Here is a 21,026-nt window from a genome sequence, read left to right on the forward strand (position 1 = left end):
CTCCCACACTTCCTTCCAGTATTAAACTGGTGATCCCCCGAGGTCTCAGAATGTGCCATACCAACCAATTCCTTCTTCTAATCAGGTTGCGCCACATATTTCTTTGCTTCCAAACTGTATTCAATACCTCCCCCTTAGTTACATGCTCTACCCATTTAATCTTCAGCATTCTTCTGTAGCACCACATTTCAAAAGCTTCTGTTCTCTTCTTGTCTAAATCGTTTATCATCCACATTTCACATCCAAACATGGCTACACTCTATACTTTCAGAAAAGACTTTCTGACACTTAAATCTATACTCTATGTCAACAAATTTCTCTTCTTCACAAACACTTTTCTTGTCATTGTCAGTACATTTTATATCCTCTCTACTTCAGCCATCATCAGTAATTTTACTTCCACTACTCTCAATGTCTCATTTCCTTATCTAATTCCTTCAGCACCACCTGATTTAATTCTCTACATTCCATTACCCTTATTTTGCTTTTGTTGATGTTCATTTCAAAAAATGGTTCAAATGGCTCTGAGCACTATGGGACTTAACATCTGAGGTCATCAGTCCCCTAGAACGTAGAACCACTTAAACCTAACTAACCTAAGGACATCACACACATCCATGCCGAGGCAGGATTCGAACCTGCGACCGCAGTGGTCCTGTGGTTCCAGAACCGCTCGGCCACACCAGCTGGCTGTTCATTTCATATCCTCCTTTCAAGACACTGTCCATTCCATTCAACTATTCTTCCAAGTCCTTTGCTGTCTCTGACAAAATTAAAATGTCATTGGCAAATCTCAAAGTTTTGATTTCTTCTCACTGGACTTTAAACACTACTACAAATTTTTCTTTGGTTTCCTTTACTACTTGCTCAATGTACAGATTGAATAACATTGCAACAGGCTACAGCCCTGTCTCACTCCCTTCCCAACCACTGCTTCCCTTTCATGCCTCCTTGATTCCTATAACTGCCACCTGGTTTCTGTACAAGTTGTAAATAGCCTTTTGGTCCTAGTATTTTACCTCTCCTACCCCAGAATTTCAATGAACGTATCCCAGTCAACAATTTCAAAAGCTTTCTCCAAGTCTTCAAACACTATAAATGTAGGTTTGCCTTTTCTTAACCTATCTTTAATGAGAAGTCGTAGGGTCAGTATTGCCTCGCATGTTCCTACTTTTCTTGGGAATTAAAACTGCTCTTCCTAAGGTTGGCTTGTACCAGTTTTTCCATCCTTCTACAAAGAATTCATGTTAGTATTTTGCAACCATGACTTATTGAACTGATAGTTCAGTAATATTCACATCTGTCAACACCTGCTTTCTTTGGAATTGGAATTATAATATTATTCTTGAAATATGATGAAATTTTGCTTGTCTCATACATTTTGCTCACTACATGGAATAGTTTTGTCATGACTTGTTCTCCCAAGGCTATCAGTAGTTCTAACGGAATGTCGTCTACTTTCAGGGCCTTGTTTCGGCTTAGGTCTTTCAGTTCTCTGTCAAATTCTTAACGCAGAATCACATCTCCCATTTCATCTTCATCTACATCCTCTTCCATTTCTATAATATTGTCCTCAAGTACATCTTCCTTGTACAGACCCCCTATACACTACTTCCACTTTTCAGCTTTCCCCTTTTTCCTTAGGACTGGTTTTCCATCTGACTTCTTGACGTTCATACAGGTCGTTCTCTTTTCTCCTAAGTTCTCTTTACTTTTCCTGTAGGCAGTATCTATCTTTCCTTTAGTGATATATGCTTCTAAAGCCTTATATTTGTCCTCTAACCATTCCTGCTTAGCCAATTTTCATGACCTGTCAATCCCATTTTTTAGACATTTGTATTCCCTTTCACCTACTTCATTTACTGCATTTTTATACTTTCTCCTTTCATCAGTTAAATTCAATATCTCTTGTTTACCAGAGGATTTCCACTAGCTCTCATCTTTTTACCTATTTGTTCCTCTGCCTTCACTATATCATCTCTCAAAGCTACCCATTTCCCTTCTACAGTAGTCATTTCCCATGTTCTTGTCAATCGTTACCCAATATTCCCTCTTAAACTGGTTACTTCAGTTTATCCAGGTCCTATCTCCTTAATTTCCTACATTTTTGCCATTTCTTCAATTTTAATCTACAGTTCGCAAATAATAAATTGCGCTCAGAGTCCACATCCGCCCCTGGAAATTTCTTACAGGTTTATATCTGGATCCGAAATCTCTTTCTTACCGTTATATTATCAATCTGAAACCTTCTGGTGTCTCCAGGTCTTCCACATATACAACCTTCTTACAACATTCTTGAACCAAGTGTTAGCTACGATTACAACATGCTCTGTGCAAAGTTCTACCAAATGGTTTCCTCTTTTATTCCTTTCCCACAAACCATATTCAGCTACTATTTTTCCTTCTCTTCCTTTTCCTACTACCGAATTCAAATCGCCCATGACTGTCACATTTTCATCTCCCTTAACTATTTGAATAATTTCATTTATCCCACCATACATTTCTTCAATCTTTTCATCATCTACAGAGCTAGCTGGCACAGAAACTTGTATTACTGTGGAGGGTGTGGGCTTTGTGTCGATCTTGGCTACGATAATGTGTTCACTATGCTGTTCACAGTAGCTTATCAGCATTCCTATTTTCTTATTCATTATTAAACATATTCATGCATTACCCCTATTTTGTCCGCCTCCAGTAGCAGAATTGTCAGCGTGACGGATTGTCAATCCTCTGGGCCCAGGTTCGATTCCCGGCTGGGAGGGGAATTTTCTCCACCCAGGGACTCGGTGTTGTGCTGTCATCATCATCATCATCATCATCATCCTATCATCCTCATCAACTGCAGGTCGCCAAAGTGGCGTCAAATTGAAAGACCGGCACCCAGCAAACAGCCTGCCCGATGGGGGGCCCTAGCCATATGATAAAAAAAAAAACTATTTTATTTTGTATTTATAACCCTGTACCCACCTGACCAGAAGTCCTGCTCCTCCTGCCACTGAACTTTACTAATTACCACTATAACTTTAACCTATCTATTGCCCTTTTTAAATTTTCTAAGCTACCTGCCCGATTAGAGGATCTGACACTCCACACACTGATCCATAGAATGACAGTTTTGTTTCTCCTGATTATTATTAGAAATATGTGTAATATTAAACCTAGACAGTTATGCCAACTTTTATTCACAGAACTAAAAATTTTCACTATTCCGCATATTTACATTTATGAACTGTTTGTCTTTATCTGTACCATTCCAAAATTATTTATTGAAAACCATTTTCAACACATGTATGACACATGAAACGAGATAATTTCATGTTGCTGTCTCGTAGACTAAAACTATACTCCCAGACTCCTCAGTAAATGGCAATGAATATTTATAATAAATTAAAAATGAAAAACTTTCACAGTATGGAACTAGATTTATGAAGATAAAATTACGCACCAGCCTAGTGCAAAAATGTTGTTATTCACTAATGAAACTTTTAGATGATGAAGATTTCCTTGCACGGTAATAAATTTCAAATTATTTTTTAAAATTAAGATTGATTTTTTTGACACATTGTACGTATCTCTGTCACAATATTTATTCTGATGAGTCTCCTGTAGTTTAAATCAATGATTCACATATGTACAACACAAGACAATAAAATTCTGATTTTGTTATATCTGTCCCTTCTTTCACATCTCTTCTTCAGTTCCTCACTGTTTTCCAGGCTTCTGCCACCTGTGTACCCCCCATACATCTGTCTATCTTCACATGTCTTTCTTCTCACACCTAATTTATCCCATCAATAATTTCTTTTCATCTTCATTGTCTTATATCCACATTCTTTATTCTAGCCTCCAGGTCCATCATCCTCAGCCAATTGTTATACATTTTCTTCTCCATTTTCGTCTTTTCACATATGTTCTCCACACACCACTCTGGGCTTTGTTTTGTTAGTCTGCTTTGTTGACCCAGCACTTCATACGCTACCTTGTGAATCCATCTTTTGATTTGTTGGTATTTCTCTACAGAATTTATGCATTCATAAAAACTAAGCAGCTTACTAGCTAGTCTCAGTTTATTAAGAAATTTTAGTCTCAACTCTGAGACTATTTATATTATATTATATTTGACAGCATCCAGGATTTTAATATGAGCACTACCTTCCTGAGGAACCCTTTTCCTTCATGGTGGCATGACAATCTTTGCTCTAAGCAGGAAATGGTCGGAGCCATATTCTAGGCCTCTGTGTACCCTTACATCATTCACACTAAGTGTAGAATTTTTGTTTTGTGTTATACAAACAACAACTGTTCTCAAATCTCTTGAATGACTGTCATGTGTATTTATGTATCCACTTATATGAAAGAAACCATTTAAAATTTTCAAATTCAATGCAGCGCATGTGTTTGCCAATCTTTTGCCATTTTCATTTATGACATTTTCTCCACATGTTCCTACTATCTCATCATCTACCTCTGTACCTATTCTTGCATTAAAATCTCCCATACTGATTATTCCCTTTTGAGGCATTATCTTTTCCAGGACAATTGTCAATTCATCAGCAAATCCATCTTTGGTTTTGCTATCAGTGTCATTTGTTGAAGCATACACTCCCACTAACGTGCACCGCATCCACACTTGTGGAAGTCCACAGTCATAATTCTTTTTCTCTAACAAATGGCTTTGCATTACCATATCTATCATACTCTGATAGCTGGAAATGACTCGAAGTGTCCTGTACTTAGCATCTGCCTTGACATTGCTTTACTAGTATCAGCTACATTGGGAATCTTGGAGATATGCCATGTCTGTAGAACAAAAGCAGAAACATGACACGAATCACTACATGTGCTGCCAAAGCCAGACCCCACACAGGACACTGTTGAGGAGTACAAACGGAAAGACACCTCACCAAAATATTATCCTCCTCCTTCATGAAAGTTCTGTGATACCTTGTTTCAAGGCATAACATTAATCCTAAACACAAGTATCAGTTTTTCCAAGATTCCATTATTGGTACTCAGCAAGCATCCTACAATGAAGCATCAATGAGTTTAGTGTTGGCGTGTTTGTTGCTGTTAGTAGTAATTTATCTTGCAGAAAAACTGAAGTAGATAGTTCCTGTGACTTAGTATGGTTAGAGGTTATTCTTGACAACATACAATTGTAGTTGGCGGTGACTTCAATTTTACCCTCAATATGTTGGCAGAAATACATGTTTAAACCAGGAGGTATGCATAAAAGATCATCAGTAATTGTACTAAACACATTCTCTGGAAATTATTTTGAGCAATTAGTTCATGAGCCCATTTGAATAGTAAACGGTTGTGACAACACACTAGCCCTCTTAACAACAAATAATCCTGAGCTAGTAATGAGTTTCAAACCAGATACACGGATTAGTGAACACAGGGTTGTCATAGCAAGACTGAGTACCATGACTCCCAAATCCACAAAAAATATATCTATTCAAAAACACAGATAAAAATTCAGTTGATGCATTCCTGAAAGACAATCTTCCAAATTAACAATGTAAGTGTAGACCAGATGAGGCTTGAATTCAAAAAAATAGTATGGACAGCAACTGAAAGATTTGTACCAAATAAATTAACAAACAATTGATCTGATCCCCCGTGGTAAACAAAACAAGTCAGAACAGTGCTGCAGAAAAAATGAAAAAAGCGTGCCAAATTTAAAAGAATGAAAAATTCCCAGGATTGGCTATCTTTAACAGAAGCTCAAAATTTAGTGTGGATTTCAATGCGACATGCTCATAGTAGTTTCTACAGAAAAACTTCGTCTCAAAACTTGGCAAAAAATCCAAAGAGATTCAGGTCATATGTAAAGTATGCTAGCAGCAAGACACAAGCAATGGAATGCAATGACGATGCTGCTAAAGCAAAGTTACTAAACACAGCCATCCGAAATTACTTTACCAAAGAAGATGAAGTACATATTTCACAATTCAAATCAAGAACAGCTGCCAACGTGGGTAACTTAGAAGTAGATATCCTCAGAGTAGTTAAGCAACTTAAACCACTTAATAAAAGCAAGTCTCCTGGTCCGGACTGTATACAAATTAGGTTCCTTTCGGAGTATACTGATGCAGTAGCTCTGTAATTAACAATCATATACAACAGCTCGATCGACGAAAGACCTGTACCCAAAGACTGGAGAGTTGCACAGGTCACACCAACATTCATGAAAGGCAATAGGAGTAATCCACTAAATTACAAGCCCATATTATTAACATTGATATGCAGCAGGATTGTGGAACATATATTGTCTTCAAACATTATGAATTATCTCGATGAGAATGGTCTATTGACATACAGTCAACACGTATTTAGAAAACATCATTCTTGAGAAAAACAACAAACTCTTTACTTACACAAAGTGTTGAAGGCTATTGACAAGGAATTTCAAATTGATTCTGTATTTCTAGATTTCCAGGAGTCTTTTGACACTGCAGCTCATAAGTAGCTTGTAATCAACTCAGTTATGTGTCTGGATTCTTGATTTCCTGTCAGAGAGGTCACAGTTTGTAGTAATTGACGGAAAGTCTCTGAGTAAAATGGAAGTGATTTCTGGCACTCCCCAAGGTAGTGTTATAGGGCCTCTGCTGCTCCTTATCTATACAAATGATTTAGGAGACAATCCAAGCAGCTGTCTTAGGTCTTTTGCAGATGATGCTATCGTTTATCATCTAGTAAAGTCATCAGAAGATCAAAACCAATTGCAAAACGATTTAGATAAGGTATCTGCATGGTGCAAAAATTGGCAATTGACCCTAAATAATGAGAAGTGCAAGGTCATGCACGTAAGTGCTCAAAGGAATCCCTTCAAGCTACGATTACACCCTAAATCAGCCAAATCTAAAAGCCATAAATTCAAATAAATAGCTACAAATAACAATTACGAACAACTTAAATTGGAAAGAAAACATAAAAAATATTATGGGACTGCTTACACTATCCTTGTGTGTCCTCTTTTGGAGTACAGCTGCAAGATAGGATTACACTGAGAAAGTTAAAACAAGGGCAGACTTTTTTGCTATCAAGAAATAAGGGAGAGAGTGTCATGGACATGATACAGGATTTGAGGTGGACATCATAAAAACAATGCCATTTCTTTTTGCAGCTGGATCTTCTTACGAAATTTCAATCACCAACTTCCTCCTCCAAATGCAAATGCAAAAATATTTTGTTGATGCCAGCTTACACAGGGAGGTATGATCATCACAATAAAATAAGGGAAATTAGATCTTATGGAGAAACATATAGGTGTTCATTTTTTTTTCACATGCTGTTGGAGAGTGGAATAAAAGAGAATTATTGTGAAGGTGGGTTGAGGAATCCTCTGCCAGGCACTTAAATGTGATTTTCAGAGTAGGCATGTAAATGTAGATGTAGTACAAAGGGAATATACTGCAAGTAATCATGAACAAGTTTGAATTTTAAAATAACAACACAAGTCATGCTGATTCTTTTGCTGTGATTGTTCTGTGTATCTTAAAAGAAGAAAGCAGCTAACTGTACCTTTATTGGAGCCTTGCTGGTGATATTTGCAACAAGGAAGTTCATCGCTATATCTTCACAGTTCATGTGTTCGTCCACCCATTCCTTAATATGACCTGGCATTGCAGTGGTATACAGGTAACTCCAGTACTGTTGGAAAGAACAGTCAGTGTTAGTGTCATGGACCAATGTCGCATTTATATTATGTATAAGGGGCATAATTTCCATAACTGTTAGTGCCTTCATGGAAAAATGCTTGCAGTTGCCTACAGAACCAGGATTGCATCCAGATGTGCACCTCTTCATCTGAAGCAAATCAATGGGCATGAATGTCTTTCTTCAGGACTCAAAAAAATTTGAAATCACATGGAGAGAGATCAGGACTGTGTGGAGGATGTGTAAGGGCTTCCCAGTGAAACTTCTGCAGCATACTCAAAACAACCTTGGCAACATGTAGGCAAGCATTACCCTGCAACAGAATAATGCCATTTTGACTATGATGCAGAAGTCTCACTGGGAGGTCCTTACAAATCCTTCATACACTCGCAATCTCTCCCCATGTGATTTCCATATTTTTGGTGCCCTGAAGAACGACATTTGTGGCTATCAGTTTGCTTTGGACGAAGAGGTGCATGCCTGGGTACAATGATGATTCCCTAGGCAACTACAAACATTTTTCATTTTTCAATGAAATCATCGACTGTCTTGTCTTACTGTGGGATAAGTGTATTAACAGTTAAGGAGGTTACTTTTAAAATAATAAACAGTTTATGTCCTTTTTTTCCATCTGTCTCATTTTCATTTGTGCACCCTTTATATTATTATACAAAAATACACCAAAAACTACAGAACAAATGATAGCCGTGAAGTTACATTGTGACAATCTCTAACTCATGCTATGGTTCATAGATACAGTCAAATTACTTTTATAATTTGCCATGTCTTGTTTTATTTTCTTTTCCTAATGACATATCACTCATAACAACCAATTAACTTTGAAGCTGGCACTAGTTGCAACAATAAAAAAACTGTGATACTATCCAATAGTTATGCACATAATACTCTTCTCATACCAACACCCATACTTTTCTCATATCAACACTCATTTGCTAAGGAATCTCAGATTTCTAGCCATCTAATTTGTGAAATAACACTCAATATATCAAAGATTTCTTCCAGCATTTTCATTAGTTGTTCTGATTTCAGGAGGCTGGCAGTGTGCGGTTATCATGTTATTTCTACTAAAAAATTTCTGTTATATAGTTACTTAATAGATTTTAAGAACCCAACTTAACCTTTAAACCCTTTCTGTATGTAATAACTTTCAAATACAACTTATCCTTGTTTAATGGTGCACTTGAATCATTTGGGTGCATTATATTATGGGAAGTAATTTTTAATGTTGATGATGCCTAATGAAGAGGACCATCCTCTTAGGTTCTCTTTGTTGATTTGGCATGTTCTCTTTGTTGAGGGGCATTTTTGCTATCCAATAGCTCACCCAAATTAACAGGAATTTTTTTGAGGGGGAAGGAGGAGAGGGGATGTGTTACTGACACCCAAATTGTTCCCACAAGAAGCTAGGGAAATATAGATTAAGAGAGAGTCTTGCATCATCTGGGCAAGCATACTAGAATTTGAGTGCAGCAGGGTTTTGCCATGCTTGCAAGCAAAGTGGCCAAGGCAAGATTCCCACTCCCTGTAACACACAGCATTTCAATAGAATGTCCAGAGCTATAATCATAGAGAAGTCATTGGCCAGCCTTCATCTATGCACTGAACAATAGCTTGCTATGTATATGTAGGTTACTACCATGAAGCTTAACAAATAGTGAATGTTCATTCGCCTGATAAATAAGACTACCTTCTCCCAAACTCACAAAAAATATGAAGTAAATTGGAATCATGAAGATTTGCAATATTACGTAATTATTGATCACAAGGAAACAGCAAAACCTTGAAAAAGAAAAAAAATGTTGAGTAGAAATTAAAACTAATATTAGTGTAGTTATTCTTTTCAAGAATTACAGAACAACTTGCAAAATCAAAAAATTTACTTGACAGATATCTGAATTTCCATTCCTCCAGTTTCTATTCCTTAAATATGTTACTTTGCTTTTACCTCACCTTCATAGAAGAGAATGTATATATTTAAAAAAGAATCTAAAATTTCTATGTTGTCTACAAAATACCTAGATTTCAGCAATAACTAATTTACCCCAATATAACTTTTACTTACAATATATTTTGCAACAATTTTAATTATCACAGGAAATAATAATTAGATTATATCTTTTTTGTATAAACAGTTCCCAACAATAATTAATTCTTTTCACAAAAGAAAAATAAGAAACAGGGTTGGCATAGCCACTATATTGGTTCTTTTTAAATGTTTTTTCTCACCTTGTGGTGGAATGCAGCACCAGTCAGAACCATAGATATATGATTGGTCCACTCTGATTCATATTTCCAGTGTTGTGTCACATTGTCCCAAACATGGGTTCGTGAAGGAAACCCAACAATACGGTCTGGAAATTCTCGCCACACCTGTGATGAGTAAAATCAATCCCATTTTTTTCCACAAAATTACACAGTATATGTAAAGATTTGATGTACATCACTGTTACAGCAAAGACATACAAAAGCCTACATAAATCTGACATTTGTGTCTAAGACTATAAAAAAATGCATAGAAACATTTGCAGAAATGGCAAGAATTGAACTAGAGACCATATAAATTCCAGGCGCCATGCAACAGGAAACAGTTGTGATTATGTGACATTATAGTTTGCAGACACTTCACAACAAGTGATGACGAGAGGTCTGAATTGAGCAAAACTTTGAAGATCAATGAGATCAAATTCACCTGCTGGCAGGGTTTTGTGTGTATAGAATGATCAGTCACGGCAAGATGTGTATGCTGTTGCATTAGATGACTCAACACCACAAACATTAACACAGAGCACGATCTAAAAGTGTATCACAGTCAGCTAGTGAAAGTGAAAAGGAAGGCAAGCACATCAACCAATAGTAATTCATTCTTTTACACAAGGCTCCCTTCTGTTTGTCAAATCAGTGATTACATACATGTTAATATAGTTCACAGCTAGGTACATTTAGAAGCATTAACTTAGGATTGTGATGCTCGATAAGTAACAACCTTTTTTCAGTACTGCCCAGACACAAAAGTAAAATTATTGTCAGCTCCTTGTTGCAGCACTTATTTGTGAGAAAATGTGAATATCAGACTCTGTTTTGCTTACCATGCACACATTCCAAACTATCAGTTTGTCTAACATTATTTCACTTAGGTTTATTCACATGATTACCAGCTGTCATCAACAAACATGGTGCCACATTTACCCAACAGAGGCAGTGCATTTCCCCAGAAGACATCAAGAAACTTTTCCAATAAGTGACACAACAGAGACAGATACTGTCTTACCCAACCATTACCAATTTTCATGTGGAATTGTTGGTATAGGGCTTTGAGAATTCAACAAATCAAGTCATAAAATCAAAGGTTAACTTCGTCACCAGAGAGCTTTATGAGCGATGGAGCTATTGTAACGAGCACTCTCGTCTTCCTCTGATCTGTGAATCAACACTCTGCCCCAGTGATGGAGTGACCTACTATTTTATGTGAAATGGTAACAGAGTGCATTGGGATTTTAATGTACCTGAAATACAGGTAAAAGTGGAAATAATATTAATCAACAGAAAAATTCAGCAAACAAACACTGACCTTTGTGATTATTGCCTTGGGACTGCACCATAAAGTCACATTTTACATATTTTTCTGATGAATGAAGTAGATCAGTGAAAAATCACTGAATTTACTCTCAAATGGAAGCAGCTTCTAACACCCTAATCATATTTCTCTTAAAATGACATGGTGGTTCCTTCAGCAAGGTCACAAGCAATACACCTCTCATCCTTGCCAAATTAAACATGTAACCAATCTAAAAACAGTTTTCACAAATTAAATTCCTATTCCTAGTTTTGACATGTTGGAATTCTAAACACCAGCAATTTCATCCAATAAACTCAAGACATCTCTGCATGATTTCTGTAAACACATGGTTCAAATTCTGGGACACTCATATATAGACAAGGGACTTGCAAAAAGTTTTAGCAAATAAATTTACAGCCATTAAGGAGAATTTCAGAAGGTAATAAAGCACTTAAAAAGGCAATGAGTGTCTAGTGTACTAGATAAAAAAAAGCATTTGTGTGTCTTTAATGTATTCAATGACATTCAATGACATGTAAGTTTACACTGAAATCAGTATGTGGTACCTTTATAATACAACTAAATATCAGTAAATCAGTGCAGCAGGAATCATATTAATTGTGCTCCAGATATATCACAACCTATTCAGTTAAGTGGCTTTTTAACTATTTTAAACCAGGGTCATTGCAAGCCAAGTGGTCTAGAGGTTCCCACATGACTATCACAGATTTTTTCTGAAATTCTGTGTGGACATTCGCACATGTCCCAAATGAATATAAACAAAATTTTACTTTGACCAATATCATACTTCCAGCTGCATAGTAATTTGTTAACACTATCTATGGAAACATTTTCTTGAAAGAAACATAACTAATCATCTTGCGTAACGTTTTACACTCTCTTAAGTGAAATAATAAAAAAAGATTTCTTGAGTAATTTTCATATGGATAATTTGAAACAAAGTTGGCTGAAAAATGTGTGCTTGAAAGAATGTGAAGTTTACTTGCTTATATCTCCAGAAATGATAGCAGGATAAACCCGAAATTATGCACATAACAATTTACCAGTACAATGCTTCAGAATATAGAATTTAATTCTCCTACTGGTTTCCAATAGATTACAAAAAGAGGGCAATGTTGACAATTTTTGTAAAAACGCCAAAAATGGCTATTTTTAGCCAACTTTTACATAAAAGAATCTTCTGCAAACTCATTTAAACCATTTTATCGGAAAGACCATTCTAAGCCATCTAAAAAAATAAATTTGGTTTTGCAATGCATGCATATAAGGTCCTAAAAATGAAGAGGTGGAGGCTCATTTAAAATACACCCATACTCTGCAGGTACTTACATCTGACATCTTTTATTACATCTTATATTTGTTTAACACTCTCTAGGGAAGGTAATACCAAAGTCCTGATGACTAGGAAATGAGATTGAGTCAGAACAAACTCAAAACAACTTCAAAAGAAGGGATGTCTTTCGTCACGACTCATCATGACATATTTCAGCCTGTCTTACTGCTATGGTAACTACAGAACAAAACTGGTTATAAATTTCAAAATTTAACTGTGCATTACCAAGGCACTACACATTATGATAGCAAAATTTCTGCATAACAGCCACAACACACGTCGTTCAAACTGCCTTAAGTGTTACATCAATGTCACACTACATAAGTTCTGGGGAAATTCATAGCGACCTACCTGACTCTTTTTTTTTTTTTTTTTTTTTGGAAAGGATTCACGTTATAAAAAATTTGGAGTATGTCTTCTTATTATGCAATGCTATTGACATGCTAGTTTAATTCCAGTTTAAAGTACAGGACATTTTGTGTTTGCATCATTTGAGGTTTATATGAACTAATGAAAAACTCTGTAAATGTGTTGCTATGGTTCAAGGTGGCTTAACCACTGCTGGTCTCTCTTAAAGTAAGGAAACCAGCGTCCCCATCACCATAGGTGCCACATTTGATAGCTGTGTAACAGCAGTCACTGGTGGGTTTCTTTACCACAAGTTCCAAGCCTGATAAGTGTTTCTTTACACAAGATCCCAAGCCTAATGATACATTTCTCTTAGTGTCAGAGAACTAAGCTATAAGATGTATCTTTTAGGGGTCATAAGCTTAAGTTTCCTTCATGCTACTTGAATTATAACTGTAATAATGTGTTGTCACAGAATCCAGGACTCTTCACCCATTGATGGACAATAAAATGAGTTTGCTGGGCTATGTGGGTGCATAAAGCTTATTAAAACATCCTTCCACTCATCGGAAGTCTCACAGGTATTTTGAATCCACCACTCTTTTCCATAAACACATACAGCAAATTGCCTTGGCTGAAGGTGATTAAAGTGTAGGTGAACAAGGGTAAAAGAATCGGTGAGTCACAGTACATGGAAGAAGGGCTAGATCATTTAACAATTATATTTAGAAGAAATAGCTACCCTGAGAAAGGGGAGATTAATAGGGCACTACATATTAAAATATCAGGATCTTCTAGCAAAACAGAACAAGCTACAGGGAAAGGTCTCCTCGCATTCATAAAAACACATAGATTGCATTAGCACAGTGTTTAAACTTTAAAAAAGTTTGTGAATATTTGAACACTGGAAAGTACCTACTCTCACCATTTTCCACAGCAGGAGTATACAAAACCCCTTGCATATGTGATCAGGTGTACACAGGAACTACAAAAGGAAGCATTAACACCCAGTTCAAAAAATGCAAACGCAACTGTTATCTGCGCAAGACTATGAAATGTAGCAAGATGGAGTTACTCTATGTAATACTGTTCTACTCTTTTAGATAACTAGTTTTTTTCTTTTGATTACTAGACTGATAGTAGATGTACCTAGTTTATTTAAAATGTCAAAATTCCTATCTAAGCTGTATTTTATTAAAATTACAGCTTAGATAGGAATTTTGACATTCTGAATTTGTAGTTTACTAGATTATTTGTGTGCTGATAATCCCAATGACAAAGTTAATTTTCCATAAAACGTTTTCCTTTAAGATAAATTTGTAATTAAAGTTGTTCCCACACCAATTAATGTGGTGAACTAATAAATGTTTATTAAAAAAAGGTTTAGCTCATTGGATAGCCTTAATTTAACTCTTTCCTGCAACCAGTTTATTTTTCCTAGAAACTTGTTAACTAATAAATTATTTGCACTAAAAGTTTTGACCCATGTAAAATTACTTTCATTATTTGAACTTTTAAGTGTGTGTAGTTCCCAAATTTCAAGTTATACTTTTGTTGCCCTAATTTTTCTAAATCAGACAGTGCATTCCGTTATTCAAATAAGCCACTAATTAAGGATTTAAATAAATCAGGAAAATTAAGAACCTGAGAATTTTACATGAAATTCGGTAAACCACTGCATAAATATACAGTGTGTTACTCAGATAGTACTTTGAACTTTAATACTTTCATACATATCTAGCATATAGTGACACAAAATAAGTATGGATTCAATAGAGTGATAACATTAACAAATTTGAACCTTGCACTATAATAAAGTAAAAAGTAATAACCAATTTATTTAATTATCCATATGACTGACTGTAGGACCAGCTGACAATGCCACAATCAGTCTGGTATTAGCTATCGAATCTGTGGCTAGCTTTCACCACAATAACAGCTACATACTGAAGTCTGCACTTAGCTATTATTTGAGTAACATCTCTATGATGGAATGTGTATTTGGTAACAAAACTCATTATACAATTCACTTGATTAACACCTCAATGTAGAAGTCGTGCCTGGTAATCACTAGATCAACATTTCTTTATCAAAGTGAGCATCAGAATAAATCTTAGTAAACAACTTTATAGAGTCTTTTGGTTATTTCTTACACTTACGATCTATGGTCTGTCGAAGGCTAATGTGTATACAAACATTAGTGCTGAATTAGTTATGGAACAGTTTACTACATAAGTCGCCAGTGACAATGATTGTGAAGTGACGATGTTCTAACCTCTCATTTGTAAATAATGAAATGTATTGATAGGAGAAGCTGATCACTGCCAAGATGTGTGTGTGTATGTGTGGACAACAATAAATGTGCTAACAAGTCAATCTCAAATCAGTGGTGGTGTGTCTTATTTTTCAACTTTGCGACCGCACCTACTCGTCATCACTGATTCCATCCAAATTTAAAGTATATGAAGAGCTTGAACAGAAATGAAAGTGGCAGAGAAGTAAGAGCTCCTGATGGCCAAATGCTTAGATGGCATGGCACTGGTGAGGCATCAGCGATTTATGTTTGCACAGTTCCCCAGGCAGCGACTGGCACAGCAGAAAGAGTATAGAATGGTAATGTGAGGGTTACTGGGTTGGATTCCAGTCCAGAAACTTTTTTTACTTTCAGTTTTTACATTATTTACATTGCAAGTAAACCAAAATAGTGTTTAATATTTTTATAAAAGGCATCAAAAGAAATGGCAAAGAAAAATTTGGGATTGGAAACAAATTTCCAGACAGGTATACATGAGAACTTGGTATATAAAATTACATACTTCGTTATTTTACAGTTGATGATTTACGTTTGCTGGGGTGATATTCATTGTAAAAACAGGAAAACCAGCAATTTTCTCAGCATCTTGCAAAAATAATAAATGATGTATTTTTACAATTACAGGATTGTTTCAATGTTTCTACACAAAAACAAACTTCGTTTACATTCATAAAAGGTTGACTCTCATCACACAGTTTGGCAGCAAACCACACATAATACATCATTTTGCAAACTATTGTTGAGGATAGCTGGTGATGTACAGTGGAATGTATTTTGATACAGTTTTCTCAGAATGTAGTTTATTTTCTCTCTCGATGAGATACTAGTAATTCTGAAGCTGTTTCATCAAATTCTTTGCCTGGTGATAAAAATAGACATTGCAGGTTTGCACTAGCACTGTGCATTTGGGGGAGCCACTTTAATACTGCATGATGGCACTCTTTCTTAATCTAGAAAAATCTCATTGTATAATTGTGAATTTGCTTGTCTTCCCCACAAGTCAATTAATAGAAGAAATCTATTCTCCTGCATGTATGGCTTCGTCATATCAGTCAAATAATTTTTGAATAAGGTCGTCGTAAGTTCCCCAGATTTTTACACATACTACTCCACCATCTTTTGACTACTTGATCCAAAAGAACCAGTATGCTCTTGTAACCATATTTAGACTATTGGTAATAGTTTTCCAGAAGGGTTCTTCCCAGTGCAAGTAATGTAAAAAGTCAAAATGGGAAATAAAATAAAAGAGAGAGCTTCCACATAGGGATTTGACACCACAACCCTCAGATTAGCAATCTATACTCTTCCTGCTACACCAGCCACTGCATGAAAACCACACTAACGTATAAGGCTGATGCCACACCCAACCTATGCCAAAAATGCTATTTTTTTTAAAAAACACTTGGCCATCTGGAGCTACCACATCTGTCACTTTCATTTCTGGCCAAGCCCTGTATATATCACATATTGCGATGAAATCAGTGATGACAAGTAGGTGCGGGCCTCTAGTTAGTTAAAAACCCCAAACAGGTTTCAGCATAGTAACACTACATCCGATAATCAGAAGCAACAGATTGTGCACTGGGACCAAGACCACAGAACCACCAAATTTGTTTCTCTGATAGTAAAAGTTTGTCAAGGTCCATTCTTTAGTATGCAAGGATATACAGAGATGCCACAGAAATTTAAAAGCACAAAAACAACTTTAACAGAAAAGGAGGAGGATTGAAATTACACAAGTCATGGGCCTGAGTGCTAAATGAAACTTCCAGCACCAGCTCATCTTCCTACCTCAAAAATTTGACTGCAGAAATGATCACAGTACATTAGAAAAAATGGATGATGGAACACTGTTCTACTCAAATTTTGGAATGAATTCAGAATTTCATTAATATATAGTATACTGCTTATAAACAAAACAGAAAACCATAGTGAGAAACAAGGCACATTACTGACTGTCAGATATGGTTTTCATTGACCAATCCTTGCATACAATAGCAGTCTCTCTTGTGTACAGCTGCTTGTCAAGTTAAAACCAGGATCTCTCACCTACGTGCAAAATCCACCTTGTAAACAAGTTTGACAGTTCAGGATCATTAGCTCTTGGCACTACAAAAAATGACAAATAGTTCAAGAATCACAAAGATTGTTCTGTCACAGCACCTTTACTCTTCTTTTCCTTCATAAGGTTGTAAAAACTTGGAGGGGTATGTCTATCCTCCCAGTAAGTCATGTCTTCACTGCTGCTAGAGGGATGTAATGGTTGGACATTTTGCCTTGATCCATCTAATTATTGTTATGTGTGACTTCTTTCACATTTTTTGTCAGTTAAATAGGCTGGTTTGAGAGTGTGCCTATTAGCATGCTCGTCTTGTGTTACACTGTAACTTGATACACTGTAGCCAATTGCATTATCAAAGAAGTCCCATCATGGTCTGTCATATGTTGCCTACAGCACTATCAGACAATAATCACAGAAGTTCTGTTTCTCACCAATGTTTATACCCAGGTATTTACATGCTTGGGTTCTCTTTGCTGGTTAGCACCAAAATCACCTATTATCTTGACAACTTGCTAACTGATTCCTTCTAATTTTGCCCTTGTGTTGGCAGCTACTATTATTAATAAACCACTTGCATAGGCAGTGCAACATGTGATACTTATCTTATCATGAAGCCGGTTCAGTAGTGGCTTTCTCTCAATATTCCAAAACTCTGTGTTACACACAAATACCTTGTGCTCTTGTGGTGCTGTGGCAGAATAACTAATGAATACTGCACTGACATCTACTCAAGACAGACAATACAGTGAAAGGTGATAGCTTTTTGTTGCACGTTTGCATGGCGAGCTTCAGACAGCTGGTTATTTGCCCTTTGGTGCATGCCTCCCACTATTGTACTCTTCATTGGAGTAACGTTTATTAATATTGTTGTTTGATTCTCCGGCACAAATTCAGTCTTCTTTCTCATTATATTTCCCCTATTGACCTCTGGTATTATCTTCTCACCTATCTTGTTCCATGTCAGATGACACGGTGGAGCTCGATGGAGTCGTCGTCCCTTCGGAATTTTAGGATCAGCTCATCTTGTACTGTCTCCAGTGTTTGTATTAATTTGTTTGCTTTGATGTCAACATCAGATCTATTACCTTCCAATGGCTGCACATCAAATTTTGCATTTAAAAGATATCAGGTTTTTTTTTTGCAGATTATATATTTGCTTTGGTAGGATGTTCATATTTGTTATACTTAAAGTATATGAAATTTTAGTGACATGTTTTAATTCAGACACAGGTCCTCTTCAGTGTGTAATGTGGTTACTATCTTCCTAGTTTGCAGGCATAACATCTATGTTAACAGTAATAAAGCCTTACACTGTCAGGGAGGAGACAGCAGCCTTAATGTAATTTATGAAGTAAAAAATTTTTAATCTAAAACTTTTTTAAAGCCTAGACCACATATTTTTTCCTTAAACGATTAAACCATGATAAGTAGTTTCAGTTGCTTTTTACAACCATCTTCAGATTACCCAAACGATAAAAGTGTTGAATATGCAGTAGAAACTATCACTATTAGCTGTAATCATGATGGTAATTTTTGCTGCATATTCACCACTTTTTTATGGTTTGGATGATCTGAAGATGATTGTAAAAAGGAACCAAAACCAGTTATCATCCTTTAACTGTTTTAAAAAAAAAAATTAGTCTAGGCATTACAAAATTTTCATTTCATAAATATCCTGATTTGATGTTACAGTTGTATTATTATGAAAAGTGTGTGCATTTATTAAAGAACCATTCATGACATAAAGCTGCATTCTGAAGCCACAGTCCTCTTTGGCAGTTACTCGTTCACTGGCTGCACAATGCAGATTTTGCAGTAGCATCCCTATTACCAAACAGTGTGTGTGTGTGTGTGTGTGTGTGTGTGTGTGTGTGTGTGTGTGTTTTTGCATTCATGGCGTGTCTTTGACACTGTTGTGCTGTTATCCATCGCCACTATGATGGCTGTTGGACAATACCCTGACATTATGACCTGTGCTGTGCCTGGCATGTGAGGCAAATGTCTCATTTCTGGATAATGACGCCTTTATACACTTTCTTTAGTTATTGTAACACAATGGCACAATGTATTACATTTATTTGTTCAATTTTTAATCTTTTTTCTATGTTCAATTACCATTAGTGTTTCAATATTGAGTGAGAATGCTCTGAGTAACAACGGCTGTTGGGCCACTACAGCATGTGATCATAAACAATTCGACCAAGTGTCATCAGTAATTGCTTGTAGAGTGCATGCAAAATTACCTGGCCCCTAGCTGTGCACACAGCATGGTAAGAGAGGGGACAATGGTAGTGGTGGGGGTTCTGTTGAGAACGGGGCAGCATAATATGAGAGGTGTAGTTTTACAGCTGAATCCTTCACACAAATTCCTATCTTGCTGAACTTCAAAGCTACAGGTCATGCCAATACAACCACTAATCTGATAAGTCTATCATTTATTATTGAAAAAAACAATGAGTTACAGGATTATGTTAAAATTGCAACAGGAGCAATCTACTTTAGTCTGACTTGTAAATCCTTTTTCTCTCTTGTTACCATGTTAAAGTTAAGAGTCTTTTGCCAAAACACAGCAGATTTACACAATTTCGCCTCACTAACACTCGCAAGTGAGACAGAATCCTGATGCAATCTATTATCAAATGAACAACCGAGGAAAAATTTGATCAATAGATTTTGAGAAGCTCATCTTCAGTGTAACATTAAACATGTCATCTCTTCACTCATTTTCTTGCAAACCCCATACTAATTCTCATTTCACTAGCTATCAATGGCTCTTTAAACAATTACATTTCACTGAAAAAATCTGTAGTTTCTCATATATCCCACCAGATCAAAAAAATTCGCATGTTAATTACAAGGTAAAATACTCTCTACTTTGTGTGCTATTCTTTGTTACAAATTTGACTCAATATATGTAACCACTAACGACATATGAGGAATGTTACGAATATTTCACTTTCACTTGCAAATGTGAATGGGAAGTTAGTGCACTACATACAACTCATTTTTTCACGACTGGAGATAGATAAAGATCTCATCTCACATTTATAGAAAAATACAATATGTTAGCCACATTTCATACACAGAAATGTATGATCTAACATCCGCCAAAAGCAAACTCATAGTGACACCTATTCTTTATAGGAAACTGTTTGAATTTCGTGCAGTACCTTACTTAATGTCAAAATATCACAGTAACTATGAGCATTAATGAAATGATAGACAGTTCATCATGAAGCTGACAAATGACACTATGATATACAACAGAATTCACAAAATCACTGTACTTATCCAAAATAGTCTCCTCCTAAATCAATACAAAGCTGAAATTGTTTAAAAAGTATTTTGAAAGAATCACTCCAGTCCTTGTATGGAATTGCATCTAGTACTGCAGTACAATTTTCTTAGATTTCCTTAACTGCGTTGTAACAAAGTCGTTTCTCTGCCAAATTCAATTTGGGGGACAACCAGAAGTCAGCTGGGGCCAAACCCAGTAAATACAGTGAGTGATGCAGGACTACAATCCATCTGCTGGACAAATACTAGTGTACGATCTTCACTTTGTGGGCTGGGGCACTGTCGTAGAGCAGCAACCGGGAACCCACCTCTCAGTATTCAGGTCAAATTCCACAAATTCTCGTCCACAAATGATGGAGGATGACGAAATAAAACTCACATTTAACTGTTTGCCCTTCTGGTACAAATT

The 21,026-nt window shown here is 36.2% G+C and overlaps 1 protein-coding gene across 1 annotated transcript in view; it reads right to left on the reverse strand.

The window, feature by feature from the left end:
- The window catches only part of LOC126471436 (exostosin-2), a 107,984-nt gene that overhangs the window by 14,565 nt on the left and 72,393 nt on the right, over positions 1–21,026 (reverse strand). Inside the window, exons 8-9 of the mRNA XM_050099597.1 lie at positions 9,913–10,056; positions 7,531–7,659 (exon numbers count right to left, since the gene is read on the reverse strand). Of these exons, the coding sequence (XP_049955554.1) occupies positions 7,531–7,659; positions 9,913–10,056 (273 nt within the window). The remainder of the gene's footprint in view (positions 1–7,530; positions 7,660–9,912; positions 10,057–21,026) is intronic.

The sequence above is a fragment of the Schistocerca serialis genome, chromosome 3 (assembly GCF_023864345.2).
Source record: "Schistocerca serialis cubense isolate TAMUIC-IGC-003099 chromosome 3, iqSchSeri2.2, whole genome shotgun sequence".
Taxonomy (NCBI): Eukaryota; Metazoa; Arthropoda; class Insecta; order Orthoptera; family Acrididae; genus Schistocerca; species Schistocerca serialis.